This window comes from Chelmon rostratus, chromosome 19 (assembly GCF_017976325.1).
Source record: "Chelmon rostratus isolate fCheRos1 chromosome 19, fCheRos1.pri, whole genome shotgun sequence".
NCBI classification, from domain to species: domain Eukaryota; kingdom Metazoa; phylum Chordata; class Actinopteri; order Chaetodontiformes; family Chaetodontidae; genus Chelmon; species Chelmon rostratus.
This window is the reverse complement of record NC_055676.1, coordinates 23,559,946-23,576,551: the sequence shown is the minus strand read 5'-3', so window position 1 is coordinate 23,576,551 and position 16,606 is coordinate 23,559,946. Positions and strand designations below refer to the sequence as shown.

Below are 16,606 nucleotides of genomic sequence, written 5' to 3'. Positions count from 1 at the left end.
ACAGCAGGCTTTGGTAACATTCTCTAACAAAGCCTGAGGCCTTCAGGGAACAGGTGTATTTATATTGAGATTAAATTGCACACAGGTGGACTCTATTCGACTCATTATGTGTCGCCTGGAGACGGTTGGTCGCAGCTGATCACAGTCAGGCGTCCCAGCAGAGGCAGTGAACACATGCACACTCAGCATTATGTGTAAAACATGACACGATGTGAGAAGACTCACCTGTCCACGTCCAACGCCGCCATGGAGACAGACTGAGACGTTCATGTGCAACATTCAGGGTGAGCAAAGACCACAATAACAAAAACTAATCCATCCGGGAGCGTGAACGAAGAATCGAAGACACACCACGTCTGTGGTTAGTTCACTGTCTGTAATAACAACAGGACAGCTGAGCTCTGTGGTTAGTTCACTGTCTGTAATAACAACAGGACAGCTGAGCTCTGTGGTTAGTTCACTGTCTGTAATAACAACAGGACAACTGAGCGTCAGTGGTTAGTTCACTGTCTGTAATAACAACAGGACAGCTGAGCGTCTGTGGGTAGTTCACTGTCTGTAATGACAACAGGACAGCTGAGCGTCAGTGGTTAGTTCACTGTCTGTAATAACAGCAGGACAGCTGAGCTCTGTGGTTAGTTCATGGAATCGAAGACACACCTGACTCATCACACACCTGTCACACATGGTCACATGATGCCGTTGAATCATGTCAGCAGCAGAAGGCCGCACGCTGAAGTGGACACCATCACTAATAGTGCGCCCTCTACTGGCACCGTTGGAGTCGGCGCTTTGTCAGGTAGCGTCGAGCTGATGACGGCAGGTTTGAAAAGCTTGTTGAACTGACAGCGATGATGAAGACTCGTCTGTAACGAACGTCTTCACGAGGCTGGACGTGTCGGCCAGTCTTCCATTCAGTCGCCAGGGGTGTGTGTGAGTGTGTGTGTGTGTGTGTGTGTGTGTGTGTGTGTGTGTGTGTGTGTGTGTGTCAAGCTGCCAGTAGATGTTTGAAGTTGAAGAAAAATCTGTTCCACCAGAGGAGACTTTGTCAGTGATAATAAAATACTCCAAAGCACTACAGTATGTCCCGTCTGATAAACTCAGTCATATGATGTACACAGACAGACTGTGTGTGTGTGTGTGTGTGTGTGTGTGTTGTCAGTGTTTGCATTCAGTCAGACAGGCACCGAGGTTATCTGCAGGGGAAGCGACATGGTGTGAAGCTCGAAGTGAACACACTGATACTGCAAACAAACACCATGATGCCCGCACGCACACACACACACACACACACACACACACACGTTAATTGTGGCCATTTTCAAATTTAAAAATATCTGACATGACAGACGGAGGTGATGACAGCTCACAGCGGTGGCCTCTCTGTCACCTCACTCTGCCTCTCTCTCTCTGTGTCTGCCCCCCCCCCCCCATGTCTGATGTGATGTTTGTCTGAACAGCCAGGAACTCACTGCTAAAAGGAGCCGCTAACAGGAGCTGCTAACAGGAGCTGCTAACAGGAGCAGCTAGCAGGAGCTGCTAACAGGAGCAGCTAACAGGAGCTGCTTACAGGAGCAGCTAGCAGGAGCTGCTAACAGGAGTTGCTAACAGGAGCAGCTAACAGGAGCTGCTAGCAGGAGCTGCTAAAAGGAGCTGCTAACAGGAGCTGCTAACAGGAGTTGCTAACAGGAGCTGCTAGCAGGAGCTGCTAACAGGAGCTGCTAGCAGGAGCAGCTAGCAGGAGCAGCTAGCAGCTAACCCAGCAGACTGTTAATGGAGACAGTTTGACTCAGATTTCACTGTGAGCTGATTAAAGAGTAGAGACGGTCGAGGAGGAAGCAGCTGTTGCCGTGGAGAACAGTCAGAGATAGAATACGACAGCAGGAACAGCCAGAAGAGAACCGTAAAACAAACATAATCCCGGACTCTCGTTCTTCACGTTGTGCTTCAGCGGCGCACGTTCAGAACAAATTTACAGTTAATCAAATTACATAAAATCAACTGACGCACAGTAACTCCAGGTTCCATTCTGAGCTTTCTCTGACCAGGAATCCTTTAATGTCTCTGCCCCCCCCCCCCCGACAGAAGACATTTCTCTCCAGGGTGCAGATGTAATAATGCAGCTTTGACTCCTCAAATGTCATCACGGCAGCTTTTCCATAGGTCGAGGTTACACTTGTCTCTTCCATTAGACATGTGTAATTGGATGTGTTGTGATGATTGACACCATGACGTGACGTTCACATCACATGTGATCTGTCTGCAGGACCCCCCCAGCAGAGACCCTCTTCCTCTCTGTAGCCTGTGTCTGGATCTGTGAAGGCTGTGGACGTCGTCTCATGTGGAAACCGCAGGGACAATATGATATTATAGAAAATAGTAATGTTACTTCATTACCAAATGATGGGATCGTAATAACAACAAACAACGTGAATACAGGTTTGGATGCAGGTGGTCGGGGGGGGGGTGAGGGGGCTGCAGGACCCCCTCAAACCAGGACAGACTGATGTTCCTCTGCAGTTCATCAGTGAAACAAACTCACACAAAGATCCACATTGAGGCTTCGCTCGGCTCACTCGTCGCTTAGCTGCTTCATTACAGACTACGATGAACTGCTCGGGGGTCACATGACCTCCAGCCTGGCCCCGGCGCCGCCCCTCCTCTTCATCATTAGTTCCTGCTGCGGCTGCTTTGACAAACGGTCTGTTGCAGTTCGAGTCTGCTGTCTGCTGGACTGAGAAACCTTCTCACATCAGTTTGATTGTAGGAGGAGAGGAGCCTACAGATCCACTTCGGTTCACATCATCCCTCTTCATCATGCTGATTTAAACGCGTGTCAGACCCCCTCCTCTTCACAGACAGACTGTGTTACGGTTAATACGCAGATTCAGGTCTGATTATGAGTCCGTGCGTATAATGGCTTCAGACCACAACTCAAACATGATGTGCTTTAAAGTTGCTGATACAGGCTGCGGATGTGTCATGTGACATGTTGTTTGAGTTTGTGCACGACTGAATGGTGCGTCGCTTCAAATGTTCACGCCCCCCCTCCGGGTGTAAAGGATGGGTCAGCGTATCCGCTGCTGAACGTTCATCACGGCTGCCGCTCTTCACTCGTTTCGTTCACTGCTAGCAGCTCTGTGAGGCTGCACTGTCACACGGCTGCGCTTTGAGCTAAATGCTAACATCAGCATGCTAACACGATGACGATGCTAACAGGCTTTAATGTTTACCACGTTAGCAGCATGGATGGCGATCAGTGAACAAAGGTGAACGATGATCAGCTGGTAGCGTTTATTCAGTGAGAAGAAAACAAAGATCATCTGTGAGGGAAGAAGCTCCACTCAGAAACGGTTTCTGTAGCTCCAGCAGAGTGAGACATCTTCTCTGTGGATGAGAGGTCACAGTCAGATCAATAACTCTGACTAATAAACAATCATTCTTCAGTTTCTAGAGACATAGAGACGTTTGAGACGTTAATCCTTCACACACCTCCACGTCACAGGAAGTGACCCTCTGTCCCTGTGAGGTATTTTAGCCAATGAGCAGAGATCTGTCCCACACTTTCATCTGCTCTCTGTCGGTTTATTACGGCCCAGTTAAGCTCCACTTCAGATGTTACAGACAGCTTCACTGACTCAGGATCAGCTAGTCTGGCAGGGTCTCCTCTCAGCCACTCCATGCTATCGTTGGTGACATATATTTAACAATAGTGAGGTCACATCCTGCTTCATGCTTTAACATATTGACATAATGTGAGGTCATCATGAGGTCATAACTGTGTTCCACATGTAACAACTGACGTGACCTGCCCCTCTAACGAGGAGCAGGACTGTTAACGAAGCAGACAGCGAAGGCAGCACCTGTAAATCGCCCCCCACACCTGTGAGGCCACAGAATGATCTCTCATCTAAGCTCAGACCAGATGTGGAAGCGTCTGAAGTCTCTTTACGTCTCTTGGTTGTCCCTTTATGTCTCTTTGTTGTCCCTTTGCGCCTCTTTGTTGTCCCTCTAAGTCTCTTTGTTGTCCCTCTAAGTCTCTTTGTTGTCCCTCTAAGTCTCTTGGTTGTCCCTTTATGTCTCTTTGTTGTCCCTCTAAGTCTCTTTGTTGTCCCTTTAAGTCTCTTTGTTGTCCCTTTATGTCTCTTTACGTCTCTTTAAGTCTCTTTGTTGTCCCTTTGTGACTGCAGTCCTTACCTGTCTCTTTGTTGGTCTTCTGGTCTCTTAATGGCCGTCGTGCGTCTCTTTGTGTTCACCAACAACTGGAGCTTGTAAAAAATGGATGAGTTAAAAACTGCAGGCAGCTGCTCGGCGGCTGCAGAGCGTCCAGGACTGTCCCCCCCCCCCCCCCCCCCCCCCCCCCCAGTTATTATCAGACTCTGCTCGTTTCTGTAAATATTCTTCAGTCTGTTCGCTCAGATTCCATTAAACTGAGGAAGACTTTATTTATTAGAGGGCAGCAGTGTGGTGTTTTCTGTCCGGGACGCTCAGCTCAGTCTTCTTCTTCTTCTCTTTGTTCAGATTCGTCCCTGTCGAAGACGAGCCCCTGCTCTGAAGCAGGGAAACCCTGTAACCCCTGTCTGGACGCAGCCAAGGCCTGTAACCTCAACGAGACGTGTAAACGTCTGCGATCGGCCTACAACTCTATCTGCAGCAAGGCCACGCCCCCGCAGCCCTCTCTGGCCAATCAGGAGCCGTGCAGTCGGAAAAGATGTCAGAAGGTGGGTGCACGGTCGTATTTACGTGTTTCTGCACCGAACTGGTTTTAAAAGTACTCCAGAGCTCATCTTTGACACGAGAGTGAAGATTCGATGTGAGGAAATGTTGATAAATTTGGAAACACGTGTTTTCCTCCTCTGGCAAGATCGCTGCTGTAACGAGATTAAATAAATCAAATAAGTGTGAAGAAGAAAAAAGTCAGCTGAGGAAACAGAATCATCGTCAGAAATCTGTCCAGCTTCCAAACGTCTGCAGCTCACTTCTTCATCCTCGGTGCAAATATTAGCTCTGTAATCCAATGCAATCAAGACAATTTGAATAAATAATAATAGTCATAAATAATTTATTTGTGCAGCACCTTTGCATACAAGAAATGCAGCTCGAAGAAAGAAAGAAATCACAAAGTGCTTCATTAAAAATGAAAAAGACACAAAATTCACCATCACCAAATCCAAGTATTTCCATTTTATGTATCTTTATACTTCTACTCCATTACATTTGTCTGACAGCTTTAGTTACTCTTCAGATTCCTCCCCGCCCAGTGAAAAGCATGTATCTCCAGATGTTCGTGATAAACTGAAGGATGAGGTTTTCCTTCATGTCTTCTTCAGCTAAATAAATAAAAAGCCTCTCGGATCAGCTGAAAATTCATCGTCACAGAGCTGAAAACAGGCTGTTTTTCTGAGATACGAGGTTCTCACAGGACAAACATATAGGATAACTTTGGTTTTTTACAACCTGGACCTTATTTGTAGCATTAAATACGACCATTTACTCCCCCAGACAACTTTGGTGGCATTTGGAGTCGTTTTGAAGAAATTAGCCCCAGAGGAGCGGCGCGTATATCCGTATAATGCGAGTACTCGGGGCATCCATGCGCAGCCTCTATATAACGCATAATCTGCAGAAACTCGTTCATATTCCAATATTTTGTTCTGATATGCTGGTGCTATTCCCCTCTGAGCCGGCGGTCGGCTAGTTTAGCTGTAGTTTGGCACAGCTGTGGTTCGTTATTGCGTATTCGTAGCCGACCGCCGCAGAGTCAGCCGTGTTGTGGCCGGCTGCTCGCAGCGCGCAGCGTTCGGTAATGACATCATCCACGTCAGAGGTAGTTGTCTAGAGACGCCGGATGTTGATAACATGCCACCACGGGCTCAGAGGGGAATAGCAGCAGCATATCATAACAAAATATTGGAATATGAACGAGTTTCTGCAGATTATGCGTTTATAGAGGCTGCGCATGGATGCCTCGAGTACTCGCATTATACGGATATACGCGCCGCTCCTCTGGGGCTAATTTCTTCAAAACGACTCCAAATGCCACCAAAGTTGTCTGGGGGAGTAAATGGTCGTATTTAATGCTAGAAATAAGGTCCAGGTTGTAAAAAACCAAAGTTATCCTTTAATGCCAATTGTGGCGAATTCGCATCAAACCGCTTTAATCCACATCGCAGCCGAGTTGCGGTTTGTGCATATTCAACACACACCTGGGAACCTTTAGCAAGCACTGGTTTCTCGTCGGACCGGTCAAAGTGAGAGAACCCCTGTTCTAATTGTTGCTACAATGTAACGGTTGTGAGCCAATTTTGTAGCTTTTATGATGCACATTTATGAATTTAAAAAAAAAGTATTTTTATGCAAATTAGCTACATGAATGCTTGAATGCAGCATTAACGCCTGTTGTCGCTAATTTGCATCCTACCTTAATTTAGGATCAATTGCACACAACCCCCCCCCCCCATTTAGCTTAACTGTGGAGACATTTAAAGGAGTGTGAGACATGAGGACTGACTGTGTGCACGCCGTCTGTCTCGCAGGCCCTGCGTCAGTTCTTCGAGCGCGTCTCGTGGGAGCTGAGCTACCCGCTGCTGTTCTGCTCGTGCCCGGATCAGGCGTGCGCCGAACGCCGCCGCCGCACCATCGTTCCTTCCTGCTCCCACCAGGAGAGGCACAAACCCACCTGCCTGGAGCTCAGACGCACCTGCCGCTCCGACGCTCTCTGCAGGTAAGACGCGTGGCTGCCGCTGGCCGATCGGGTGCGATCGTGACCTGCCGGTTGATGCATTCGCACGCAGCTCTGGAGGAGTTCTCAGCTTGATGCGGCTCGTTTCACTGATTATTATCAAACGGGGGGGGGGGGGGGAACTAATCAGTGAAATCAGCTGCTGGAGGGTTTAATTGGGAAGAAGTGCAGCTCGCTCTTGGGCCTAAATTGCACGTTTGATTGATAACTGCTGGCTTTAAAGGTTAGAGAAGCTTGAAGTGGGGAAGTGAGCGAGCACTCATCCCCCTCCCTCGGTGAGTGCAGTCGAGGTGCCCTTGAGAAAGGAGCGGCGCTTGGAAAAGCACAGGGGGGTGGGATCAGATGAGGGTTTCTGCAGGCAGCGAAGAGGCTGAAGAACACCTGGAACCTCAGGAATGAAGGGGTCCAGGTCCTGACAGGTGACGAGCAGCACAGGTGCAGGACTGTCAGCGTGCCGGGCTGCTGCAGCTGAGCTGTGCGAGAGCTTCACCTGTCAGAAATAATGTGGGAACACAGACCGTCACACCTTCTGCTAAGAAACTGTGGCTAACATAAAGTGAGGGATAGCATATAGCAGCATAACAAGATACTTGATCCTGCTGAAGCGACGAAAAGCTCTGAGGCTCATCAGTACTTCACCTTTTTATTTAAAGGAGGCGGAACAGGAGCCACATTACAACATCAGTTAGCTAATGCTAAGCTAACTTAGTTTGTTGCTGCTATCTGAGGCCACATCACATTACACTAATTATTCTGATCTTTCTGATTTCAAGGAGAAATTAGTGGTAAATATGAAGCTACATCCAGCAGCTGTTAGCTTAGCTTAGCATAAAGACTCCACCTGGGAGCACCTGTAGAGCTCACTGATGAACACATCCGAAGAACATCTGATATTATAGACGGGACTCTCTGACCGCCGTCCGACATTTAACCGACATGATTCCTGATTCGTTAGGAAAAGAACGCAGGTGATAATTATTGTTGTTTCTGGATTCTGGATGTTTCTCGCCCTGCGGAAGACGACCGAGCAGGAAACGCATGGAAACAGCAGCAGGTCGGATCGCTGGATTAAGAAGCAGTTTCTCACCTCCAGCCAGCGACCATCAGCTATCGAATATTAGCAGCAGTAGCTAGCATGCTAATATGATGTCAGCGAGTTGGCTGAAAAGCTGACTCCCTTTCAAACAATAACGTATGTAAATGTAAAATATGCAGATGATGGTGACATGATGTGATATCGTGCTAACAGACTGCAGCTAAAGCTAACAGGTCGCTATTCTGCTGCACACTTGCAGTACTTTCATCCGTTGCCATCGCGAGCACCTTCAGCAGTTACAGAGCTAAATATGAACGAGTCCCTTCCCCCTCTCACCTCAGATCTTCATCGGCATGTGGATGCGTGGCTGCACCACCCAGACCGGAGCCGGACCCCATCTGACAGCCGGGACCCGGACTCACGCAGAACCGAACGGGGAGATTTGACATTGATGTTATTATCAAGCTAACTTGACGCGTCGTCCAGACTTAATGTAACGTCAGCAGGCGTCTCCACGGCGATGTTAAAGCCGGTAAAACACATCCAGGTCTCCTCTTCCTCCAGAGTCTCATTTTCATTTCCATCAGTCAGACCAGCATTGAGCAGCGAGATCACTTTTTCAGTTTAAGGGATTACAATCGTCTTCTTCCTTCCTGAGCACCTACATTACCCACAATGCAACGTGTGAGAGTGAGGTGTGTTATGCTAATAGCAGCTATCTGTCAGTAATAGCTGCACTCGGCAGGTTAATATCTGAGATTTAAATTAGAAGAGGTGGTTTGGAAAGCTCGAGGTGTGTCGGGCTCGTTTAGGGTGAAGGTGAACGAACAGTAAAGCCGTGTGTGTGTGTGTGTGTGTGTGTGTGTGTGTGTTTTCTGTATTTGTTCTCTGTCGTCCGGCGTGTCGAGCTCAAACGGCGAGCCTCCTCTGGTTCAGGCTGCAGACACTGAGGGGAGGGTTAGTGGTGTGAAGCCCCTGAAGGCCCTGTGTACAAATACACATGGTACACGTAGTACACGTAGTACACGTCGTACACGTAGTACATGTACAGCTCAGCATTTTCAGCTCTCACACATTCTGACCAGATCTGTCAAAGAAGCTCAACATTTATTATCATCCTCTTTATTTTATTCATTATGGTTTATTATTAATAATCCCCACAGCAGCAGCAGCTGTCGGAGGCTCGCAGTAAACAACAGCTCAGGAAGTCAAAGAGAGAAGAAGAAAACGAGCTGCTCGTTATGCACCAGAGCAGCTGAAAGCCCTCCAAAAAACAACTAACGGTCCAGTTTTTCATTTTTAAAATCTGATTCTCATCCAGATTTTTTCCATCACAGATTTGTACATTTAATTTTTAACCTGCTTGTATAATTCACGACATCGACTGCAGACGGTTTTCAGGCCGAGTCGAGGCTGAAAAAAGCTCCCCCCCCCCCAACAGAAGAAGACTGTGAGCAGCTGGTTCACGTTTCCTCTGCTTTACACCCACATTTACACGCGTGCTAGCAGCTCTGAGAGGCTACATGCTAACATCAGCATGCTAACAGCCCGTTCAGGCAGGTTTTCTGGTTTCTGTTCCCAAACTGAGTCTGAAATCTGTGGACCCCAGTTTGTCCCTCCCTGTCTCATCAGAGGGCACACACACACACACACACACACACACACACACGCACACACACACACACACACACCTTGTCTGTGATTTGCTGGTGTTGTTTGTTCTTCGTGTGATGTTTCAGTGTTCCTTCACACAGAACAGCCTCCAGACCACCACAAACAAACCCGTCAGTCCTAACGAGCTCTGGCCCAGATTCCCCCGGACACCCACACGGCTTACATCCCGCCTCCAGCTTCACGCATGCGGCGCGGATCACGTTCGACCGCCTGTGAAAAGGAATGTAAAGCAGACTTTTCATTTTAGCTGCCATTACCCTCAGATGGAGGCCAGAGAGCTGCATAATCACGGGGATCCCGCAGGTCCTTTGGGTCCCGACAGCCTCGGCGGGGGTCTCATCTCCCACTGAGGATGTGAGCGGGCAGGAGGAAGCGGCTGCTCGGGGACCGCGCTGACTGACAGAAAGAGTAATTAAATGTGGTCGTTGCCACAAGTAATTCATGAGAAACCTACAGAGAGCTCTGAGAGGGTTTTATTTAAAAATAAAAAAGTCGATTTCGTCGCATTTCAAATGAGAGATGAAGGCGAAGTCACACCTTTAATTCACAGGTCATCTCCAATGAGAAGCTCAGAAGAGACGTTCACCTGAGCTGATCGGAGGACGTTCACACCAGCAAACAGCAAAGCTAGAAGAGGATTAGAGAGTCCAGTTCAAGTCCAGTTCAAGTCCAGTTCAAGTCCAGCAGACTCAGAGGAGGAAAGTTTTAATCAGCGTTCTGCATCTTCTGTTGTTTAACTTCTTCGGCTGACCTCAGAGCTGTTTCTGCTTTTAAAAGCAACAAATCCTAAAGTTTCATTTATTAACTTTTATTCAAATATTTAGTTTCTTTTGTTCACACAGTGAATAAATGCGAAGTAATTCGTGTGATAAAAGACTTGCCGCGGGTAAAAGGTGAGGAAGAGGAGTGGAAATGTTTTCTGAGGAAGGAAAAACATTCACCACAGTCGTCAGAGCTCGAGGATGCAGCATCTGTTACGAATGCTTGTTTACATGAGACTCCGCGGGTGGGGGGGGGGGGCTTTAAGTGTGAGCTGCTGTACGACAACAAGGCTGAAGCCTCGACGCTGAACGTCCATATTAACAGAAGAACTCAGCAAACACTGAATGCAGCGCAGTCGTTTCACAGGGCTGTGTGCAGCTCGGAGGAAGACCTGCAGACAATACTCAGGTCCCACGGTTCCCACTCCTCTCTTTAACTATTCAATCAATCAGTTATCGGGTCCCCATCAACAAGGTTATCGGTGATTATTAAGTCAGTTTATTAGAATTCAGCAGTTTCTAATGTACGTGTCCTTACTGGGACCATTATTAAAAGCACCAGTAGAACCAGTTTGTTTTGTGTGAAACCAAATCCTTTGAGGGCCAACGGACATAACTTACGTCACGTATGTGATGGAATTAACTTACTTTAACCATCTTTAACCACCTCGCTGAAGGTCTGCTACACCTGCACAGGTACTGCTGCTCAGTGGCGTGCACAGACTTTTTGAAGGGCAGGGGCGAAAAGGACTTCACTTGAGCACGCGTTTTGGCGTCAAAGAGGGCACTTTAGCACGTGTTTTGGCGTCCAAGAGGGCACTTTAGCACGTGTTTTGGCGTCCAAGAGGGCACTTTAGCATGCGTTTTGGTGCCCAAGAGGGCACTTTAGCACGCATTTTGGTGTCCAAGAGGGCACTTTAGCACACGTTTTGGTGCCCAAGAGGGCACTTTAGCACGCGTTTTGGTGTCCAAGAGGGCACTTTAGCGTGTGTTTTGGCTCCCAGGTGGCACACGTTTTTCAACAATTGGGCCATGGGGGGAGCGGTCGCCCCCCCTGCCCCCCCTCTGTGCACGCCACTGCTGCTGCTGATACAATGATGTAATGTTCACGTCGTTTTCAGTCGCTTCAATGTGAAGACGTGTCACAACGCCAGAATGACTAAGAAAGAAGCATGAAGTTGTCCGTGCTGCAGAGGGCACAGCTTCAGGTAGAGGTGACCTGCTCAGGTAGACCTGGACAAGCTGGAACTGGATGCAGCTGCAGGATGCAACAGGAGAAAGTGTTGCTGATTACTTTAGATGCATTTCTGCCGCTGTCCATTAATTATCAGAGAGACGTTTCCTCGGCTGCTGATTGATAACTGCTCCCGCTTCGAGCTCTGCTGGAACGAACATTGTTGCTCATAAATTACTGAAAGTAATTTAGTGTTACGCAGCGTGTGAGAGAGGCTGATTTTGTGTTTGACCCACAATTATCTCAGTCTGTTTACTTGTTAGTGGGTTGAGAACAAATTGAATAGTTGTGTATAACAGCGTGTCTGAGATGTCGTCCGACACCAGAATTAAGATGTGATGTGAACAATAGTTAGTTGTAATCAAACCAGCACAGGAGGCCGGATGTCGAGTTAGTCAGTCGGTATCACAGGTATGATCACGAGCGTTGTTATGAATGTGAAGCAGTCTGCATTCAGGCTGGGGCGTCTCATGGTAGACGCTCTCAGATGGTTCCCAGTGGAAAGTCTCGTGAAGCAGATGCTGCTGCTCTTTAACTGAAGCGGGAGCGAATATTCACCAAACCAAGCCGTCAGTCTTCATCCTGAAAACCTCTTCTCCAGTTAAACGAACAATAACACTGATAAAACCTAAATCTCATCTTTGCTTCACTCGTCAACGTATGTTTTCAACTGTTGGACACACACGAGACCCAGTAAGGCCCTCCGGCCTCTGGGTGCAGTAGTGAGCAGTCACTGCTTGCTGCAACACAATGAGGTGAAACAGATGCTGCATGCCAGTGTCGTGCGGGGGGGGGGCAGGGGGGGCGACCCCCCGCCCTCGGGGCCCAGTTTTTGAAAAACGCGCGTTAAAGTGCCCTCTTAGACTCCAAAACGTGTGCTAAAGTGCCCCCTGGGAGCCAAAACATGCGCTAAAGTGCCCTCTTGGACACCAAAATGCGCTCTAAAGCGCCCCCTGGGAGCCAAAACGCGAGTTAAAGTGGCCTCTTGAACACCATAACGCACTCTAAAGTGCCCTCTTGGACGCCAAAAACGCTCTCTAAAGCGCCCCCTGGGAGCCAAAATGCGTGTTAAAGTGCCCTCTTGGGAGCCAAAACGCGCGCTAAAGTGCCCTCTTGGACGCCAAAACGCGTGTTAAAGTGCCCTTCAAAAAGTCTGTGCACGCCACTGCTGCATGCCAAACACTTTTCAACCACTTTTCACATTATATTACAGCATCTTAGCATTGTCATCGTAAGCATGTTAGCATGCTGGTGCTAGCATTTACAGCCTCACAGAGCTGCTAGCGTGGCAGTAGATTCTTTGAATATACGTAACAATAACAACCTTCGCAGGGATTTTTCAATCATGTTTTTAAGTTTTGCTGCAAAAACAAACAAAAAAAGCTTTAAACTAATCCAGATGCTCTATGAGCCTCCTCCGTGTTCTGAACTGACACCGTGTCCTGGTTTCTAAACCTGCAGCTGCAGCAGCAGAACAAGAGAGCAGGTCATGTTTCATCATGTTCACTGTGCAAAAGGTCAATCTGCTGTTTGCACTGACGATTCAAAGGGAGAACAAACTGCTACTAACGCAGGTGTGAAAACAGCCGCTAATGAGATTGTGTCTCTGAGCCGAGCTGGTAAATGTGCAGCATTAACAGACTGTGTGCGATCCAACTCAGAGACCTTCAGTGCAGTTATCCAGGATTTAAAACCACTCGCTGCCGCCATGAGTCAGACTGTCAGAGACCTATGAGGAGGAGATGTGATGAGCAAGTTATCGGCTAACTGCAAACGTCCGGTTCACTGCCTGGTTTCACTCGTCAGTCAGAAACTCGCGAAAGTAAAGTATTGTTCGGCAGGTGTGTCGTGTGTCTCCACATGCTCAGGTGGCATTCGTGGAGCTGTTGTCACGGAGACACCCTCCTGCTCCTCTGCTCTAATGTAAGCTGCTAGCGTTAGCATGCCCAGGTAGCTAGCTTACAGTAGCTCGTATACGAGACTTCTTCTTCGGCTTCCAAAGCCAAGAGTTAGCGTACCATTAGCTAAATACGTTATTATATGAGGCTGGAGGAGGTTACGTTAGAAATAATAAAATGGCGTGAGATCAGCATCATTACCTCCACGTCTTCTGGTGAGGATGACGCCCTATGAGCTTTAGCCGCAGTCTGTTAGCACGATATCACGTCATGTCACCATCATCTGCATCAGTGGCGTGCACAGGGGGGGGGCAGAGGGGCGACCGCCCCCCCTCGTGGCCCAGTTTTTGAAAAACGCTTACTAAAGTGTCCCCTGGGAGCCAAAACGTGCTCTAAAGTGCCCTCTTGGACGCCAAAACGCGCGCTAAAGTGCCCTCTTCAGTGGCGAAGAACACGCTATATGTGCCCTTTTTTTCCTTTCCGCCCCTGCCCTTCAAAAAGTCTGTGCACGCCACTGATCTGCATATTTTACATTTGCATACGTTCTTGTTTGAAAGGGAGTCAGGTTTTCAGCCAACTCACTGACGTCATATTAGCATGCTAGCGACTGCTGCTAATATTCGACAGCTGTTCCGATGGTCGCTGGCTGGAGGTGAGAAACTGCTTCTGAATCCAGAGCCCTGCTTGATGAAGGTTGTCAATGTAAACTGTTTATGTGCTGAAATGGAAAGTTGACTGACGTAGCAGCAGCAGAGTTTTTGAGCTCGTCTATACTGCAAAGTTAATAAAAACTACCAAGAATTTGAATTCCTATGGGGCTTATTGCCTGAGGTTAGTTTCACTGGAAATCTGACAGGATGTAAAAGATGAAAGAAAGTTTGCTGCATGCAATCTGTAAAAAAAAATACTGGTTTGACTGATGCGGGTGGTATTAAAATCACAGGGATGCTCCAGTAACATTTGAATAATTTCACCTCCTCCTGTAAAACTTCCTGTCTGGACTTCACGAGCAGTGACTAAAGTTTCGTGCTGAAAATCGAAAGTTGAAAAGTGAAGTCTTGAGACTTTCTGTTAACATGAAAGGATTTTCTTTCTATGTTCATTCATGTGCTTCGACCTGCACTGAAACACGCCTGAGCATGAACACTCACACATCACATCATGTATCCGAGCTGTGGAAGCATCATTTTCTTTGGCTGATTTTCTAGAAATTGCTTTAAAATTGATGTTAAATTTCAGTTTAAAATCTGCCTACAGTCCAGACTGAAATAACCCCACAGCTAATTAATGTCATATTCTTCAACCAATTCTTATATTTTCTTGTGTTTAGTCCCAAATAGCCTGTGTTAGCATGCTAACAAGCTAAACTAAAGTGAATATTCTAAACATTTAGTGGGACTTTTTTAGTTTTGTTAAAAAAAGGTTCAGTCATTTCCTCAAACAGCTGCTCACTGTAGGAAATAGAGCGTCTGTTGGGGACTATTTTCAGCGGCGGATGAATCCACACCACACTTGGTGATGTAGTGAGTGTGTGTGTGAGTCAGAATAAACAACAGTGTGTGTGTTCATGGTGATGAAGAAACATTTCAGTCAGAGTAATAGTGAGGCTCATTGATGGAGTTTAATGGAGCTCAGAGGAAGAAAATCCATCAGCCTGTGATACACAGAACTGTTAGCAGTTAGCAGTTAGCATTCACTGCTGGTTTGAGTCTGAACATGTTGATAAGTATAAAATATCTCCAGATTGATACTTTAAGTGTCTAAGAGAGAAGTAAAGAATCGTGTGAGTTTATTAAATGTATTTTCATTTTATTCACGTCGCTAATCCCTGTGAGGTGGCGCAGGAGCGTTTCCTGTGTCGTGGTTTCAACAGATGTTCAGGGTTCGTTCTCCAGTAAACCTCCAGAGATACCTGGTCCTGCAGGTTCAGTTTTATGTGCTCAGGTTTTAGATACCAGTCAAACATCATACCAATCCACCAGTGGCGTGCACAGACTTTTTGAAGGGCAGGGGCGAAAAGGACATCACTTTAGCACGCCTTTTGGCGTCCAAGAGGGCACTTAAGCGCGCATTTTGGCTCCCAGGGGGCACTTTAGCATGCGTTTTGGTGTCCAAGAGGGCACTTTAGTACGCGTTTTTCAACATTTGGGCCCCCCTGCCCCCCCCCCCGTGCACACCACTGCAATCCACCCACTCCAGGAGAAATGTACACATGTGAGATTTGTGTGAACTGACCCTTCCTGACCTCCGACAGGGTCAGACAGAGAACACACAGCCTGACTTCTAATAGACTTGTCGGAGGTTTCCATCAGGACACATCTGGTGGATGTGAAGATTTATGTGTATCGGGTTCCTTATGACCCCCATCAAACTGAGAACGCTTCCACTAATGACAGTGGTATGTATGCAAACACGCACGCCGTGCACTGAGGCATGAGGAGCTGAACTGCTTTTCCAAAGCCGCCAGCAGCAGCTGAGTGGTGTTTTAAGGCGTGCAAGCCAATCTAGCGACTGCATCGCTCCATTACACGGTCAGTGAGGTGAGGTGGTGGCGTGATGGAAATAGCTGCCTCTTTTCTGGAGGTCACAGAGGACGCCGGCAACGCAACAGGCCCTCTCACTTACTCTCCCTGCGTGCGTGTGTGTGTGCGAGTTTACACAAAGGCTTCATCTCATTTCCTCTGCGCTCGTCCGAACGCGTCCGATTGGTTTACAGGAGCGACGAGGAGCGAGGGATGAGTCTTCGAGGGGAAATAAGGCAAGCAAACCCTCAGGAGATGGAGCAGAAAGCAATATAACCAGAGGTGTGACCGAAGGCAATCTCTGCCGGGGCTGATGGAGAGCAGCAGCTCGTCAGCTATGCAAATATGTAAATATGCAAATGAGCAGTCCCACTTAGGGACTGTTAATTAAGGAGAACATCAAGACAAAACAAAGTAGCTAATCATTAAACACAGACAGATGCACACACACACACAGGGAGAGAAATGAATTAAGATGAATAAACTCGGGACAGGTGCACCGAGGTTAAAGACGTCTCGACATGTAGCTCCAGCAGCAGCCGCGCAGCAGCAGCCGCGCAGCAGCAGCCGCGCAGCAGCGTCATTTTTCATATCGTTTACAACAGAACACAAAGTATAAATCAGAGCAGAGGTTCACAGCAGCCCGCCGGCTGCTGCTCATGTTCAGATTTAGAACAAACAGAACCTCTCTGTGCTGTATTTGCACGATATAATGAGATCTGAGCCCCGCAGACAATTT

At 47.8% G+C, this 16,606-nt stretch overlaps 1 protein-coding gene across 1 annotated transcript in view; it reads left to right on the top strand.

Moving 5' to 3' along the window:
- gfra2b (GDNF family receptor alpha 2b) overlaps positions 1 to 16,606 on the top strand; it is a 92,427-nt gene that overhangs the window by 45,311 nt on the left and 30,510 nt on the right. Inside the window, exons 5-6 of the mRNA XM_041960724.1 lie at positions 4,522 to 4,721; positions 6,537 to 6,724. Of these exons, the coding sequence (XP_041816658.1) occupies positions 4,522 to 4,721; positions 6,537 to 6,724 (388 nt within the window). The remainder of the gene's footprint in view (positions 1 to 4,521; positions 4,722 to 6,536; positions 6,725 to 16,606) is intronic.